Source organism: Perna viridis, chromosome 6 (genome assembly GCF_037379345.1).
Source record: "Perna viridis isolate PV_CMFRI_1.1 ecotype Kerala chromosome 6, ASM3737934v1, whole genome shotgun sequence".
Classification (NCBI taxonomy): domain Eukaryota; kingdom Metazoa; phylum Mollusca; class Bivalvia; order Mytilida; family Mytilidae; genus Perna; species Perna viridis.
Window position 1 is genome coordinate 37,617,750 of NC_142450.1, and position 15,855 is coordinate 37,633,604.

The following is a 15,855-nucleotide window of genomic DNA, read 5'->3' on the forward strand; positions in this document are numbered from 1 at the left end:
TACAAATATGTAAAATTTAAAATCACATTAAACCAAATAGGAATATTTATTTGTTTGTTGAGATTAAACTCTGAAAATATTTTTTTCAGAGGTGATGTTTTATATAGAAGATTTGAGAAACAAATTTTTAAGATTTTTTTTTTATAAATCTCAAGCAGATTACAGCTAGCAAAATTTTCATATTATGATTGTTTTAGTCAAGGGAAATAATTGATATCTGTATGTTGAATCAAGCTGATAATGCACACTCTTTTGAATATCTTATAGTTAACATTATCCATTATTTCTGTTTCCATAAAAAATTAAGATACTTCTTCTTTAAGAAATCAATCATTCATGTCATTTTTCTTAGATTCTTTTCTTAAAAGATATACTCAAATCATCTTTTAGTTTTTGAATGATACAAAGATGAGAACAACCCCAATACACTATTTAAGGACTGCAAGAATGAAACAGCTAAGAACTTGTATGTGTACATGTATATCAAATGAAGAAATTACAATGAAATTCCACTCACTATATCTATAAGGACTAACTACAAACCTTGAGTACCCCTCTCAACAAAGTGCCTCCGACTACACCTCCCAATTTAACCTCAGTTTTACAGCCAGGTTTGTTAATATCAAAGGACCTTAAAACTGAAATAGGATGCCTTGAATCAAGGGTTGAATAAACCTGGCCATTTGTGTCAGTTCTAAATTCTGTCTACATTGAACAATTAAGCTGAAAAGGGGGCTCATTTTTACATAAAAACTCCAAGGGGCATAACTCATGAAAACAAATTTGAAATATTCATGTATTATAATCAAACTACTGTATTCAAAAGTATGCAGGATTAAATTTAAATTTTTAAATTATTTTTGTCATACTAGAAAATAAAAATTGTCCCTTGATTTTCAGTAATTGGAAAGGGCTATATCATTTAATCAGTAAAGAATTTAACCTTATATAGGAAAATATTCAAAGAATAAAAGATTTACATAAAAACATACTAACAAGTTACCTATTAATCTTGGTTCTGACATAATATCTCTCTGTGGTACAGGGATATCTTCCACAATAGCTTGACAAACAGCCTCTATGTTCTGTCCATTGTGTGCAGATATCGGTAAAACTTGTGAATCCTCAGCTGTAGTGTCTACAAAACATCACAATTTATTCTAAATGCATGTACATTGAAACCTGTCTAATCTTAGCTGTCGTTAAAGAACTGTCAAAAGGGTTTTGTTCAATTCAGACAGGTTTTGAATTTCCAGAATTTCTAAATACATTAACAATGAAATAAAAGGACTTCAAATGATGTATGGTTTAGAAAAGTTCACATACGTTATGGGTTAAGCCAAGCTTTCAATTTACTAAGCTAGTGGTTTAAACAGGACCCCAGTTTATTTAGATTTTATGTTTAAGTGAGTTTTCCAGTTTACTCAGGTAATGACCTCAGTTTATATAAGTTATGGTTTTAACAAATGTCACTATACTATTCAATGAGTTTGGCTTAAACCAAGACATCACAACAAGATTAGTCAGGTATCACTAAATTTTCTTGATCAAAGAAGGTGCTCTTTGTTTTTTATTAGTGTGAGGTAACCCCAAACCTTTGCAATAAGCAATGCATGCTATTATTTCTGATATATTTACATTTTATGGTATCTAAAATCTGTTTATATTGCTGAATGGCTTCATCTTTCTCTATCAATTCTATCTTGTTCTGTATTACTGTTGTATGGATTTTTGGTTTAACTACTTCAACACAAGCCAAATGTTCCAATATCTGGGGCTGTGGACATTTCTCATTTCCAGCTAAAAAGAAACATTACAATGTATCTGTTCAACATGTTAAGTATGCTTATGCTTTTCTGCTTGATCATTTTTCTTTGATATATATAATAAATGAAGATATTTAATGTCTCTCGGAATGTGAAGGATCTAGCCAAACGATATTCTTTCTTCCTGGTCAAATCAGCTATAAAGTCAGCCTCATAAGAGTGAAGAAATAGGTCAGCAAGTAAAGGAGCACAATTTGTTCCCATTGGAATGTCGACCGTTTGTTGAAAAACACGTCCACCACACTGGACAAATATGTTGTCGATTAAAAATTCCAGCATTTTGTAAATATCTTCCTCTGTACATTTAGATTTGGAATTATTTCTTACAAAGTATGAGGAATCTCTACCAAGAACTATATATTTGTATCTAGGAGTACCAACTTTTTGGAAAAACAACGATGTATAATGTTTTTAAGTCGGGATTTTAACTGAGTATGGGGAATAGAAGTATACAGTGTTGAAAAATCATAGGTTTTAATGCTATTATATTCAGATAATAGTCTTGAACTGATTGTTTCCAAAAGATCTTTCGAATTTTTTAGGATCCACATTGAATTAATACCACTACGGGAGTAACAAGTGTTGTGGTAGGACTGTAGACCCTCTTTGACAGCTGTGAGTATAGAAGTTAAAAGTTTCGAAAGAGGTTTGATGGTACATTTTGCAGATCAAGCTATGTAACATTGTTTGTATGGATTCTTGTGGAGTTTAGGAATCCAGAAAATAGACGGTAAATCACAGTCATCGTTCTTGGTAGAAAGACCAAAAGAGGATAGCACAGATTTATGGTTTTCCACAATCTCTTCTTTGGAGAGAGTGATAGCAGTATAGGTCTTATCACTGCTAATATTTTCTACGTCTACCTCTGATAATAAACATTGGATATAAAACGTTTTGCAGACAAAAACAATGTTGTTTTGGGCTTTGTCTGCTGGTACGACAACATATTTGTCATGTATAGTAGACTATGTTTTTGCTACATCTGGGTCTTTGAAAACTGATGTAGTATTGGTACTCATTGACCTACTTAAAACTTTCATTCGTTTCAAAATTAAAGACCTCACGGCCTTTAATCACTCTGACAGAGAATCAATGTCTTTTTGTGCTTGTTTCATCCATTTTCTAGCGTAGTCATCGACGGCATCCATAAGAACTTTAAAGTTATAATTTCAATTTATGGAGCGTGGTTCACGGTACTTGGGACCTTTAGAAAGGATATTTCGCAGAGATTCGTTTTCGATGATGGACATATCTTCCGTAACGACGTGACTGGGAGGACCATATTTGAATGGTGAGTTTTTGCAAGAACAGTCAGGTGGTTTAGCCTTGAAGTTCACAATCTCGAGGTTCTGCAATAGCCTTTTATAATTGAAAATTTTGGATGTAAAAGGTGAAGTACAGGAATATGAAATAATTGGTATGGATTTGTCTTTGAAATATGGGGGAGTTCTGTTGGTAACGTTTTTGTGATGGAGGATATTAGCCAATTTAATTGCATCTATACCTTTGTTGACAAACGGTAGTGGAAGAAATGATCGTTTTTGTTCATCTTGACTTTTCACACAAACAGGTTTAAAGAGTCTGTGGAAACCAATATCTAAAATGATGGCTACAAGTCTGCATAATGATGAGGTAGAGTGAGAAACAGGAGTATCAAGACTTGTTTTGTGAAGAGGGTGTAGTAAAATGAGAGGTATAGAATAGAGTTTGGTTTTAATGTGATGAAGTCCAAGAGGTTTTTGTATAAAAGGAAGGAGGCCATCTATTCAGACATTATGTAGCTTAGATGACGTATAGTGGCGATGGCCATGACTCCTTTCCCGTCTTGGAGTTTTGTCAAATGAATTCATCACATTCATGCTATTGTTACATTGACTTCAAAGGTTTCCTATACTTTTGATGTTGTCATTGCATCCATAAGGTATTGCATTACCTAGTCTGCGTGTCCAGTACTCCTCTCTTTCCCTACAGTAGTTTTAACTTAGAACGGGACTGTTCGTAGGATGGTAATTTTTTTCTAAACTACGAAATGGAAGAGTAATCAAGGCAACCAAGGTTATAGCGGTAATCAAAAGAATGTAATCCAGGGACAAAGACCAGACATGGAAAACAGACATACACAACAAAGAACATAGAGTAACTAAAATCATACATACAAAGTAACAAAAGCAAAGGAGCAACTCGGACTCCACCAAAAACTGGAAGGATGGACCAGGTACACCCGTACATGTAGGGTAAGCGTCCTCTGCTTTTCTAGAAACACCCCCCCCCGAGTTGCTCATAAAAAGTCAAGTCCGGGGTAGACAAACGAGGAAAGGAAAACTATGTCCCGTTGAATAAATCAGTTTTCATGGTGCAGATGGATACACCATAACGATCCACGAGTTCATGATGACGACCATAAAACTTCTGTAGTGATGACTTCAATCTTGTAGCAACATAACTCTGTTCCAGAAGCCTATTTGTTAGAGTTCTAGCGCGATACAAAAGGTCTGCGTAGTTTCGGCAAGCTCTGGCATAACGTATGAGTTGTGATATGAACATTCCATATGCAGGTGCCGAAGGGATGTTGCCACAGATGAAAGGAAAGTTGACAATTCTGAATGAAAAGTCATCACGATTGTCGTAAAATTCGATCAATAGTTTTCCTATACCATCGATTTCTACGTGTAGGTCAAGATATGAGGCTGACTTCACAGTGTCTGTAGTATCCTTTATCTCAAGTTCTTTTGGATAGATGCGATGTATCAAATTCCCCAAATTAGGATTGTTTAAAGATAATACGTCATCTATATAGCGGAAACTGAGATTGAAGGATCTAGCCAAACGATATTCTTTCTTCCTGGTCAAATCAGCTATAAAGTCAGCCTCATAAGAGTGAGGAAATAGGTCAGCAAGTAAAGGAGCACAATTTGTTCCCATTGGAATGCCGACCGTTTGTTGAAAAACACGTCCACCACACTGGACAAATATGTTGTCGATTAAAAATTCCAACATTTTGTAAATATCTTCCTCTGTATATTTCGAAGATGATTTGGAATTATTTCTTACAAAGTATGAGGAATCTCTACCAAGAACTATATATTTGTATCTAGGTGTACCATCTTTTTTGGAAAAAACAACGATGAATAATGTTTTTAAGTCGGGATTTTAACTGAGTATGGGGAATAGAAGTATACAGTGTTGAAAAATCATAGGTTTTAATGCTATTATATTCAGATAATAGTCTTGAATTGATTGTCTCCAAAAGATCTTTCGAATTTTTCAGGATCCACATTGAATTAATACCACTTCGGGAGTAACACGTGTTGTGGTAGGACTGTAGACCCTCTTTGACAGTTGTGAGTATAGAATTTAAAAGTTTTGAAAGAGGCTTTGTGGTACATTTTGCAGATCCAGCTATGAAACGTTGTTTGTATGGATTCTTGTGAAGTTTAGGAATCCAGTACATAGACGGTAAATCACAATCATCGTCCTTGGTAGAAAGACCAAAAGAGGATAGCACAGATTTATGGTTTTCCACAATCTCTTCTTTGAAGAGAGTGGTAGCAGTATAGGTCTTATCACTGCTATTATTTTCTACGTCTACCTCTGATAATAAACATTGGATATAAAACGTTTTGCAGACAAAAACAATGTTGTTTTGGGCTGTGTCTGCTGGTACGACAACATATTGGTCATGTATAGTAGACTATGTTTTTGCTACATTGGGGTCTTTGAAAACTGATGTAGCCATGGCACTCATTGACCTACTTAAAACTTTCATTCGTTTCAAAATTAAAGACATCACGGCCTATAACCACTCTGACAGAGAATCAATGTCTTCTTGTTCTTGTTTTATCCATTTTCTTGCATAGTCCTCGACGGCATCCATAAGAACTTTAAAGTTATAATTCGAATTCATGGAGTGTGGTTCACGGTACTTGGGACCTTTAGAAAGGATATTACGCAGAGATTCGTTTTCGATAATGGTTAAATCTCCAGTAACGACGTGACCAGAAGGACCATATTTGAATGGAGAGCTTTTGCAAGAACAGTCAGGTGGTTAGCCTTGAAGTCCTCAAACTCGAGGTTCTGCAATAGCCTTTTATAATTGAAAATTTTGGATGCAATGGGTGAAGTATAAGAATAAGAAATAATTGGTGTGGATTTGTCTTTGAAATATGGGGGAATTTTGTTGGGAACGTTTTTGTGATGGAGGATTTTAGCCAAATTAATTGCATGTATATCTTTGTTGACAAACGGTAGTGGAAGAAATGATCGTTTTTGTTCATCTTGACTTTTCACACAAACAGGTTTAAAGAGTCTGTGGAAACCAATATCCAAAATGATGGCAACAAGTCTGCATAATGATGAGGTGGGATCAGAAACAGGAGCGTCAGGATTTGTTTTGTAAAGGGAGTGTAGTAGAGTGAGAGGTATAAAATAAAGTTTGGTTCTAATGTGATGAAGTCCAAGAGGTTTTTGTATGAAAGGAAGGAGACCATCTATGGAGACATCATGTAACTTGGGTGACGTATAGTGGCGATGGCCATGACTCCTTTCCCGTCTTGGAGTTTTGTCAAATAAATTCATCACATTCATGCTATTGTAATATTGGCTTGAAAGGTTTCCTATACTTTTGATATTGTCATTGCATCCGTAAGGTATTGCAGTACCTAGTCTGCGTATCCAGTACTCCTCTCTCCCCCTACGATAGTTTTTACTTAGAACGGGACTGTTCGTAGGATGGTAATTTTTTTTCTAAAATACGAACTTTCATGGAGAGGATTGAATGATCTCGTTGATTATAGCGTTGAGAAACTGTCGGGGATTTGGTGGTGTTAATTCCCGAACGATGACCGCACATTCTTTTATTTAATCGTTCTTGCGTTTCTCCGACATATATTAAACCACATAAGTTGCATTCTAATCCATTAAGTTTGTTGATTTGCAACTTAAGTCATCGTGACTTCTTGTATGGAAGGTTTTGTTTGTAAGGAAACTGGAGAAGTAAGGGTCGGTTGCATGTTTTGCAATTTTTAATACCACATTTTGATATGGTACATTGTGGTTCGTCATCGTTGTAGTCAAATATATTGTTTAAAGTGATGGAACATGGTTTGATTATTTTAAAATAATCAGATGTTTTGTACTGGAATAGATGGTCTGCAGACTGAACGTGTGATTGGATACTTTTAGTTGAATTGGTCGGGGCACTTTCCATACAAGATGTGACTGTGCTAAGAATCCCATCTGGGGACACCACATACTTACAAGACAACAGATTGTCCGATCTGCTGTCAGGTTCGGACCTTTTTATACTGGGCGACGTCCGAGCCCGTTTTTCTTTCATTCCTCTTGTTAAAACCATTAATTTAAAAAATTGTATTACTGGGTTGATGATACCCTCGAGGACAAAATCCACCAGCAGAGGTATCGACCCAGTGGTGTGAAAGAGTAATCAAGGGAACCAAGGTTATAGCGGTAAATCAAAAGAATATAATCCAGGGACAAAGACCAGACATGGAAAACAGACACACACAACAAAGAACATAAAGTAACTAAAATCATACATACAAAGTAACAAAAGTAAATGAGCAACTCGGACTCCACTAAACACTGGGAGCATGGACCAGGTGCACCGGTAGGGTAAGCGTCCTCTGCTTTTCTAAAGTTTAGGAATCCAGTACATAGACGGTAAATCACAATCATCGTCCTTGGTAGTGAGACCAAAAGAGGATAGCACAGATTTATGGTTTTCCACAATCTCTTCTTTGGAGAAAGTGGTAGCAGTATAGGTCTTATCACTGCTAATAAACATTGGATGTAAAACGTTTTGCAGACAAAAACAATGTTGTTTTGGGCTGTGTCTGCTGGTACGACAACATATTTGTCATGTATAGTAGACTATGTTTTTGGTACATCGGGGTCTTTGAAAACTGATGTAGTATTGGTACTCATTGACCTACTTAAAACTTTCATTCGTTTCAAATTTAAAGACCTCACGGCCTTTAACCACTCTGACAGAGAATCAATGTCTTCTTGTTCTTGTTTTATCCATTTTCTTGCATAATCCTCGACGGCATCCATACGAACTTTGAAGTTATAATTCCAATTTATGGAGTGTGGTTCACGGTACTTGGGACCTTTAGAAGCGTTGATTTTATGTATTACAAGTATCACATATGAGTGCAAACCGGGTTTAACAGTATTGAGTATTATATGTTAGCACGGAAACGAAAATTGAACCAAGTATAGGAACAATCAGCTGATGGTCGGCGTCACTCATATCGTGCAAATGATTGGCTAACACTGTATTCCGAAAGATTTTTGGGGATTTTAGTGGTTTATTTCCACAAAGACAGTCGAATTATCTGTTCAAAGCAACAATGTCGTAGCTTTATAATGCACGAAATGAAGGGTACAACGGATATGCGGAAAGTGCTATCATTTTCAACTTTATTGTTATAGTTTTATTTAATCAGACAAATATCGTAAAATCCATAGCACTCAAAGTGTTTTCAAAACTTTGGTGATGCAAATCTAAATTTATGCTATTAAAATCGTATATCATAAATAAGTTCATAAAGCCACGTGGTACTAAGGTAATACCGGTATAACTCAAAACTGGATCTGGCTAATTTGGATTTTGGTGCTTCCCTTTAAAGAATAATATAATCGCCTAATTCGCTTGGCATTTATGGCCTTCATTCAAATTAGTCTAAATTAAGTTCAGTTCTTAAATGTTTTAAATATTTGCCTTAATAAATAATTACTAAAGTTAAACGATGACAAAATGGTTTGATTAAATAGGGATGGCTTTAATGTATTTGTTTTATTTGATGAAAGTGTTGTTTAGAGCGACAAATCAATGTTACATAGATCAATAAATAAAAAAAAATAGTCCTTTAAAGTTATACTTGTTGAACAAATCAGTTAATTTTGATATATAAAATTGAAACTATTGCTTTATGGTTTTAGTGTTAACATTACATTCGTGATATTTTCAAATCTCTATTCACCAATCAAAACTTCCTCATTCATTAATGCAAAAACTATAATTCAACTGAATCAATGCGCATTGCCTTACGCATATATCTCACGGACTTCTCAGTGGAAGGAACCCTTTACTTTACAGATGATAACCCACCCGTTGAAGCTACCCTATTTACTAAAAAATCGACATTTAATGATGCATTAGAAAAATGCAAATCCCGAGGAGGGAAGCTGATTATAATTCACCATCCTGGAGCTATCAGCTACTATCTACGAAATCGTCCATGGATCTCTGAAAGGTTCTTTTATTAGGAATATTTATAACATGAATTTTTGTCAACAATGAGCTGAAAGATATTTATAAACAGTTTAATTTTATGCTAATGTATGCTCTGTAGCTGCGTATTGTTCCATAATCTAGCAAAATTCGCAAGAACACAAAAATCATCGAATATTTGAAAAAAAGATAATGATTATTGTAGAAAAATAAATGTTTCACAAACCATCAACGGTAGTCCCTTAACAAAAGGTCTTTTTGCAGCTTTCCAGCGTTTTGGACGGGACATTTCTCTCTATTTCCTTCTGAGATACCTTCCGACGACAGCTTTCCTATGGACAATGAAGGATTCAATAATGTGATAGCACTAAACAATGCCGATAAACTCCGATGGATGACTGAAAAACGTACGGTAAAACACCCATTCATCTGCCAAGTAGCTCTAGGTAAGCGTGCTGATCAATTGATTAATTCAGCTTCATTTTTTTTTCAAACAATTTAAAAAAAAAACATAAGACAAAGACAAGTAAATCTAGATTTTCTAGGGGAAGAATTAATAAAAAAGCTGAAAATTGATACGTAATGCTTTCTACTTAACAGTAAAACATGTGTAAACTTAAATGATGTATACTAATGACTAATAAATTATCTCAAGTTCATGTTGCAAATGCAAAACATCTGAACTCAAATAGTGAACGGTTTAGTGTGAACAAAATGGACATAAGAGAGCAGTAATTTTAGTATATTTGGAATGAATTTTGCGATATCATTGTCCACCTGTCATAACATCTACATTAAACTAAAAAGGGTAACTCAGATAAGAAAGATCTATCTTCTTGGCACCCTTAATGTACATAATGTTCCACAAATTTACCAATTAACGAAAACCTCATTTGATATATAAACCGAACATCGTATGAGCGAAGATCTAATAAAACAATGAATAAATCCCACACTAAGAAAACATATGGTGTTCAGGCTGTTCAACTATAACACTGTTTATTCTCTGAAGAGTACTTGTCCTAACAATGTGTGCTCGCTGTAATTGATGCTTTTAATTCACTAGTATTAAGTTCTTACTGCTCGTCTTTAGAAGGCTGTTTTTATGAAGAATGGCAAGAAACATGGTCTACTAACGATGTGATACGGACTGAGATAGGAAATGTAAGATATTGCAAACGAATGTGTAAAGTGCTACAACAACAGGGCATACCATGCGGAGGGTTTAACTTAAAACAACAATCCACATGCTTGTTTGTTAAATCCAGTTCCGGAAATGGACATATAAACCTTCTGGGAAATAAAAATATGACATTCTATCACCTGAATTGTATCATTAAGGGTGAGTCCTTATAATCATAATGCTTGTAATGATATATGAAAAAATATATATAAGCAAATAAACAAACATGCAAACAAACAAACGAATTAAAAAAATCTAACCTCCAAAAAAACCGCAATACTATAACCATTTTATTAGACTTTAATATATAAGCGCTCTGTATTGATACACGAGTCATTATTTTAATTTATTATATATATAGCAGTGATTTATTGAATGTTCCCAGTGTAATATTTTTCGATAATTCACACTGAAATAAAATCGGTAATTTCACTCTCGCGCTTTTTCCCGCCAAAACGTGACAACACGAATACCAATCCGCCGTTCACAAAATTTTTCATTTATGTTGAAAATAACAATGAATAATGCAGGGAATCTTTATAATAAATAGGACACATTAAGATTAAACTCGTGATCATATTTTGGTTATTCACTCTTTCCAATTAATTATCCTATTATTAGCTAATTGTCCTCAAGCCGTTTATAAGGGATTAAATGATTTGCTAAACCTGAGATGTTTCATCGGAGCATTCTTGGAAGCAAACTAAAACATTTCTAACATTTTTTTCTGAATCACATGTCACATGATAACAAATATGTTCATATAAATTGTAGCTCTTGTAGCAAACTCAACTAGCTCACTTGATGCTTCTATGAACACAGTTCATCCAGATCTCAACCAATTGAGTAATGGTATATTCACTACATCAGGGTCAAGTTTATCCCAAAGCCTATACGGATTAAACATTCGTGAAATTGCTGAAGCTGATAATGACGAGGGAGGAGGCATTCTTGAATCTAACAACGTTAAGAACAACGCTGGATTAAAAATGCCAGAATACGATGATTATCTTGGTCAGTAAATATATACCGATTCTTTTTTAAGTGAACAGTTTACATGGACAAAAATGATACATGTAAATAATTTCAATCTAATAAACATATGATTTTTCGTGCATTATGATTGGTTGCTCACATTTTTACTATGACAGTGTTTACAACCGTGTAAATGCCGTGAACAAATCGTAAACAACACGGTTACCATCGCTTCGACGAAAGATAGACCCGTTTAGAGGCTTAAAATGGTTTTATTTGCTGCATTCCATCCATTTCCGGCATTGTATATTCAAAACAACGATTTTGAAAGAATATAGTTATCAGTAGCCTGTAAATACTGAAATTGACAACCATGTGACGTTTTCTGTTGAATGCCGCCATTGGTAATGCCGATTTCGGATGTCAATTTAACTGAACCTGCACCTCACATTCTTTTTTTTTAGAAATCATTATGCATTTTAGACTTTACTTCATAAAATATTATTCAAGTTACATTTGTATTTCGGTGTCTTTATGGAAACCTTTTGTACTAAAGGGAAGCAATTAGTAGTATGATTTTAGCTCATAGTAAACGTAATTACATTCATTTACTTAAAAAAAAACAACTCAGAGAAAATTAGGCAAAAAAAGTATTGAACAAGGAACTAAAAAGAGAAATTAGTGTAATTCTAATACAAATTGTAGACTTGAGAACAGAAATTGCATGCTGTTATTTTGCTGAATTTCTTCGTGATCTTTTACAGCGTCATATATGTCTGATGATCAAAACATGTCTTCAGCTCAAGAGAAAGGTAATTACTCAAAATAACTCAAAAAGGGAGGCAGCGTTACATGTTGAAAGTTAAGGCTTCAATAAAAAGAATAATCTAAGACATGTTTTCATTCATGACTTTATGTATGCATGTATGCCTTTTCCAGAATTTTCCAGAAGTATTTGGAAAAGAAAATACAATTAGCTGTAACATTTCATTGTTTCAATGTCATCGTGCCATGACAAAAAAAGTAGAGTAAGTAGACCTTCGGGGTTTTGAAAGTCAAACAATCCTTTTTGTAAATTAATGAATAAGAAATACTCACAAAAAGATACTTGAACATGAACATAGAGAATAAAGTAAAAATTCAAATTGCATTTCATCTTAGTTGTGTTTATAACCTATAAACATCTATTATAACCTATGTAAAAACACTTTGGTGAGTTCGTAGTACGTTGGCTGAGATTCATTTTGTCGCCAAAAAAAAAATAATGATAATAAAAATAAATAAATAAAAAAATAAACTGAAGCATTTATTCTTATTTTTTGGCTACTTTTTATACCTCGTTTAAGTAAAAATCTAGTTTTTACGTTTTTTGATTCTTCGAACTTCTTTCTACAAAACGAAGTCAATGAACATATTTGTATCAGCATGTAGCCAACGGTGTCAAATTTACAACAGTACCAAGAAAGTTGTGGTAACACTTAGGGCTTTGTAGAAAATGAAAAAACTGTACCTCAACCCCATTGAAAAATTCACTAAAATTGACATTTTTTAGTTCACCTAGCCGTAGGCCATGTGAGCTATTGCCATCACTTGGCGTCCGTTGTCGTCGTCGTCCGTCATCGTTAACAATTTTTCAAAACTCTTCTCCTCTGACAGTACTTGAAAAACTGTAACCAAACTTGATATGATTGTTCCTTGGGGTATCCGGCATAGAACTGATGTGGAGGTTAATTTTTATTCGTCGAAAAACATGGCTGCCGTTAAAAATACAACGTAGATGTCAGATAGAAGTTTTTCGCATATATCTCCAAAACCGTTGGGCTAAGCCGAATTCTGACATGGGATGTAGGTGTTCAGCATGATGAGATCTGTCTGTGGGAAAATTTTCGTATTTATCTGTTTAACCATGTTGGAGTTATTGCTCTTTTCGGCTTTTTTTTAATACTATTTTTAATGTTATTTTTTCAAAACTTCTTCCCCTCTGACACTATTTGACCAACTAGAACCAAACTGGATATGAATTTTCTTTGGGATATCCTGCATAGTGGGGATTTTTGATTCGTCGAAAAACATGACTACTGTTACTAAAAATACAACATAGCAGTCAGGCAGTTTTTTCGTATATATCTCCAAAATCGTGAGGTTTAGCCAATTGAAATCCCTTTTATTGCTGAAATGATCCGTATTATAAGGTCTACAAAAGTCTTCAGGGATCAAAATTGTCAGACAACTCCTTGTAAGAGTTATTGCCCTTGAAAGGGGAAAATAATGTTTCTTTTTTTTTTTTTACAGTTTTCAGCCAATATCTTGAAAACTATGATAGATAGAATAAAACTTTACCTTGCTGAAATGATCTTTATGATACGACCTACGAAAGGGATTAAACTTGTTGGACGACTCTTTGTAAAAAGTGGTTGTTCAATATAGGCAAAAAACCTAAACATGAACCCAAGTGTTACTTTTTAGTGTATAATCGATGTAAAAAAAAACAAGTTGGGTACAAATGTTTTAAATTATGAACGTACTTAATCTATTTTCTTATTTCAGGCTCGTATTTTTCAGTTTCAAGGCGAACAATAATGAGTTTTTCATAAAAAGGTTAATTTTCGGAATTTATATCTTCTTTCTTTTTCACCTGTAATTGGCAATATTTTTCAGTGCCCAACTTCAAACAAGCTTTTGTATATTCGAACACCTTATGTATCATCTTTACTTTCTAATGAGCCAAGGAAATGCATGATGAAACGTTTTACAGGCCATTTAGGCATTGTACACAGTGGGGTACAAATATTGGTTTATACTAAAAAATAATCCCAGAATATTCTTTTGGGGATAAATTGATTCGGTAATTGGAGATATAAAGGTACCTGAAAATTACCATGGAGTTGATAAGTTGAGTTGAGGGAGGGAATTGCACGATGGATCATCCCAGCCCATGGTCTATACCCCCTTTTTCCTATATTCACATCTCTATTTGATGCCTCTTTATTCATTTGATACATGACAAAATATTTTGAACTTCTTGCATAAATGACTGATATATCATATAATTAATATTCAAACGCGATCTTTTACCACCGCCCTACTCCTTCAAGTGACAAATAAAGGGTCATGTTCAGTTTTCAATATTGTGGGAAATGAATCGTAAACTGTTCCAAGGTTTATATAAGCACAATTCGGTATAAATTAAGACACTTGTACCAATAAAATCATATTTTAGAACAACACACGTTGTTGGGATATGCCAAAACTTTTATATGATATATTCTCGAATTGTAGAAACAAAGTGTCCATGTTTTTGTAAACAGACGAACAATAAACTTAGAAAATCTCTGTGGGACGAGAATACTATCAATAGTAACAGCACACTTGCTAACATGACTCTAGAAGAAAAAATTGCTGTAATGGTAAAAGAAATACAAATTAACAAGAAGAAAACAACATCATATCAACGCAAAATAACATCAGCTCCAGACCCAAGGCCTTTGTCTACCGGTATTGGTATGACCGCCGTTGCTATCTTGGCTACATGTGCACTTGCTATTGTTGCCATGGATGCACAGACGATTGGCGAAAATGTACATGAGTTTTGGAGAGTATTGCACAGGACATTTAAGTACTAACATTTTGTCAGGCTATGAATTCTTAACCTCAGCTGATGTTTATTATGATTTGGGCTTCGATGATACCATTTATCTAAGGTTGATTTTTTAAACAAAAAAATTGATTTACACAATTAAAGCATATCACTCAAATGTTGGAAGTTGATTATCACAAGCGAGTATCTGCGTGCCAGATGTCTTGGTGTTTTTTTCCGGAGTAACAAAAGCACTTAAAAAATTGGCTCGGACTGAAAAAAAAAAAAAAAACGTTGCGAAAACGTTATATCGACGTGATTGACATTTTCCTAAACTCATATACCTCAATTTATTCAGCAAGTTTTTCCCTGTAACCATAATAAATTACATGTAGTCGCTTAAACTTTTATAAAAGAAAGATTATTTCTCATTTTTGTATGGTGGTTTACATGCAATTCAACCCTGTTTTCTTCATTATCAAGGCGTGTGATTGTTGTTATGTGACGTACGTCCGTTTCTTCTATAAAAATAGGAAGTCAAGTTTCTTTTTCTATGTCGAAAACTTATAAAATAAAATATAACTTATAAAATTAATTGTAAATGTACAGCGACGGGTCGAACTGAAGGCTTTATTGTAAATTGTTGTCACAAAACTTGTGCTTTTTTTCGTGTTTCATTTTCTTGCAAAGCCCATGTTACCTCGGTCCGTTCCTGTTTCCTTCTTGATAAAAGTGCTTAAAATTTTAATGTAAGTAAATCTTTTAGAACAATCAACAGTTGAATTAATTTTTTTCATATAAACTAAGGAAAACAGTTAATATAAACAGGACGCTGATGTACTATAGAGTTTAAAAACAAGTACAAATTAAATCCTGTTTAATCAACCAATCACGGAACCCCTCAGAAAACACCATATGCGAGAATGGCGTGTAATAATTTGAATTTTTAAATGTTTAGTTTGAAGCCTAGTACTTTCTTAATTCTTAAAGGTAAATTCTATCTTAGAGGCATTCGGTCGTTTGAGCTCGGCCAAAGCTT

General features: G+C 34.1%; 2 protein-coding genes across 2 annotated transcripts; one reads left to right on the forward strand and one right to left on the reverse strand.

Moving 5' to 3' along the window:
* Nucleotides 1–531: 531 nt before the first annotated feature.
* On the reverse strand, nt 532–8,902 carry LOC148614814 (eukaryotic translation initiation factor 2 subunit 3-like). The gene is made up of 4 exons (XM_088590473.1): nt 8,899–8,902; nt 1,639–1,800; nt 1,004–1,138; nt 532–638 (listed from the first exon to the last, which is right to left on the reverse strand). The coding sequence occupies exons 1-4, from the start codon at nt 8,900–8,902 to the stop codon at nt 532–534; spliced, it is 408 nt and encodes a 135-aa protein (XP_088446599.1).
* A 2,141-nt stretch (nt 8,903–11,043) lies between these two features.
* On the forward strand, nt 11,044–15,292 carry LOC148614815 (uncharacterized). Its single transcript, XM_088586203.1, has 3 exons — nt 11,044–11,278; nt 12,004–12,051; nt 14,519–15,292. Exons 1-3 carry the CDS (start codon nt 11,077–11,079, stop codon nt 14,860–14,862), a joined length of 594 nt encoding a protein of 197 aa, XP_088442329.1. The 5' UTR covers nt 11,044–11,076; the 3' UTR covers nt 14,863–15,292.
* The last annotated feature ends 563 nt before the right edge of the window (nt 15,293–15,855 follow it).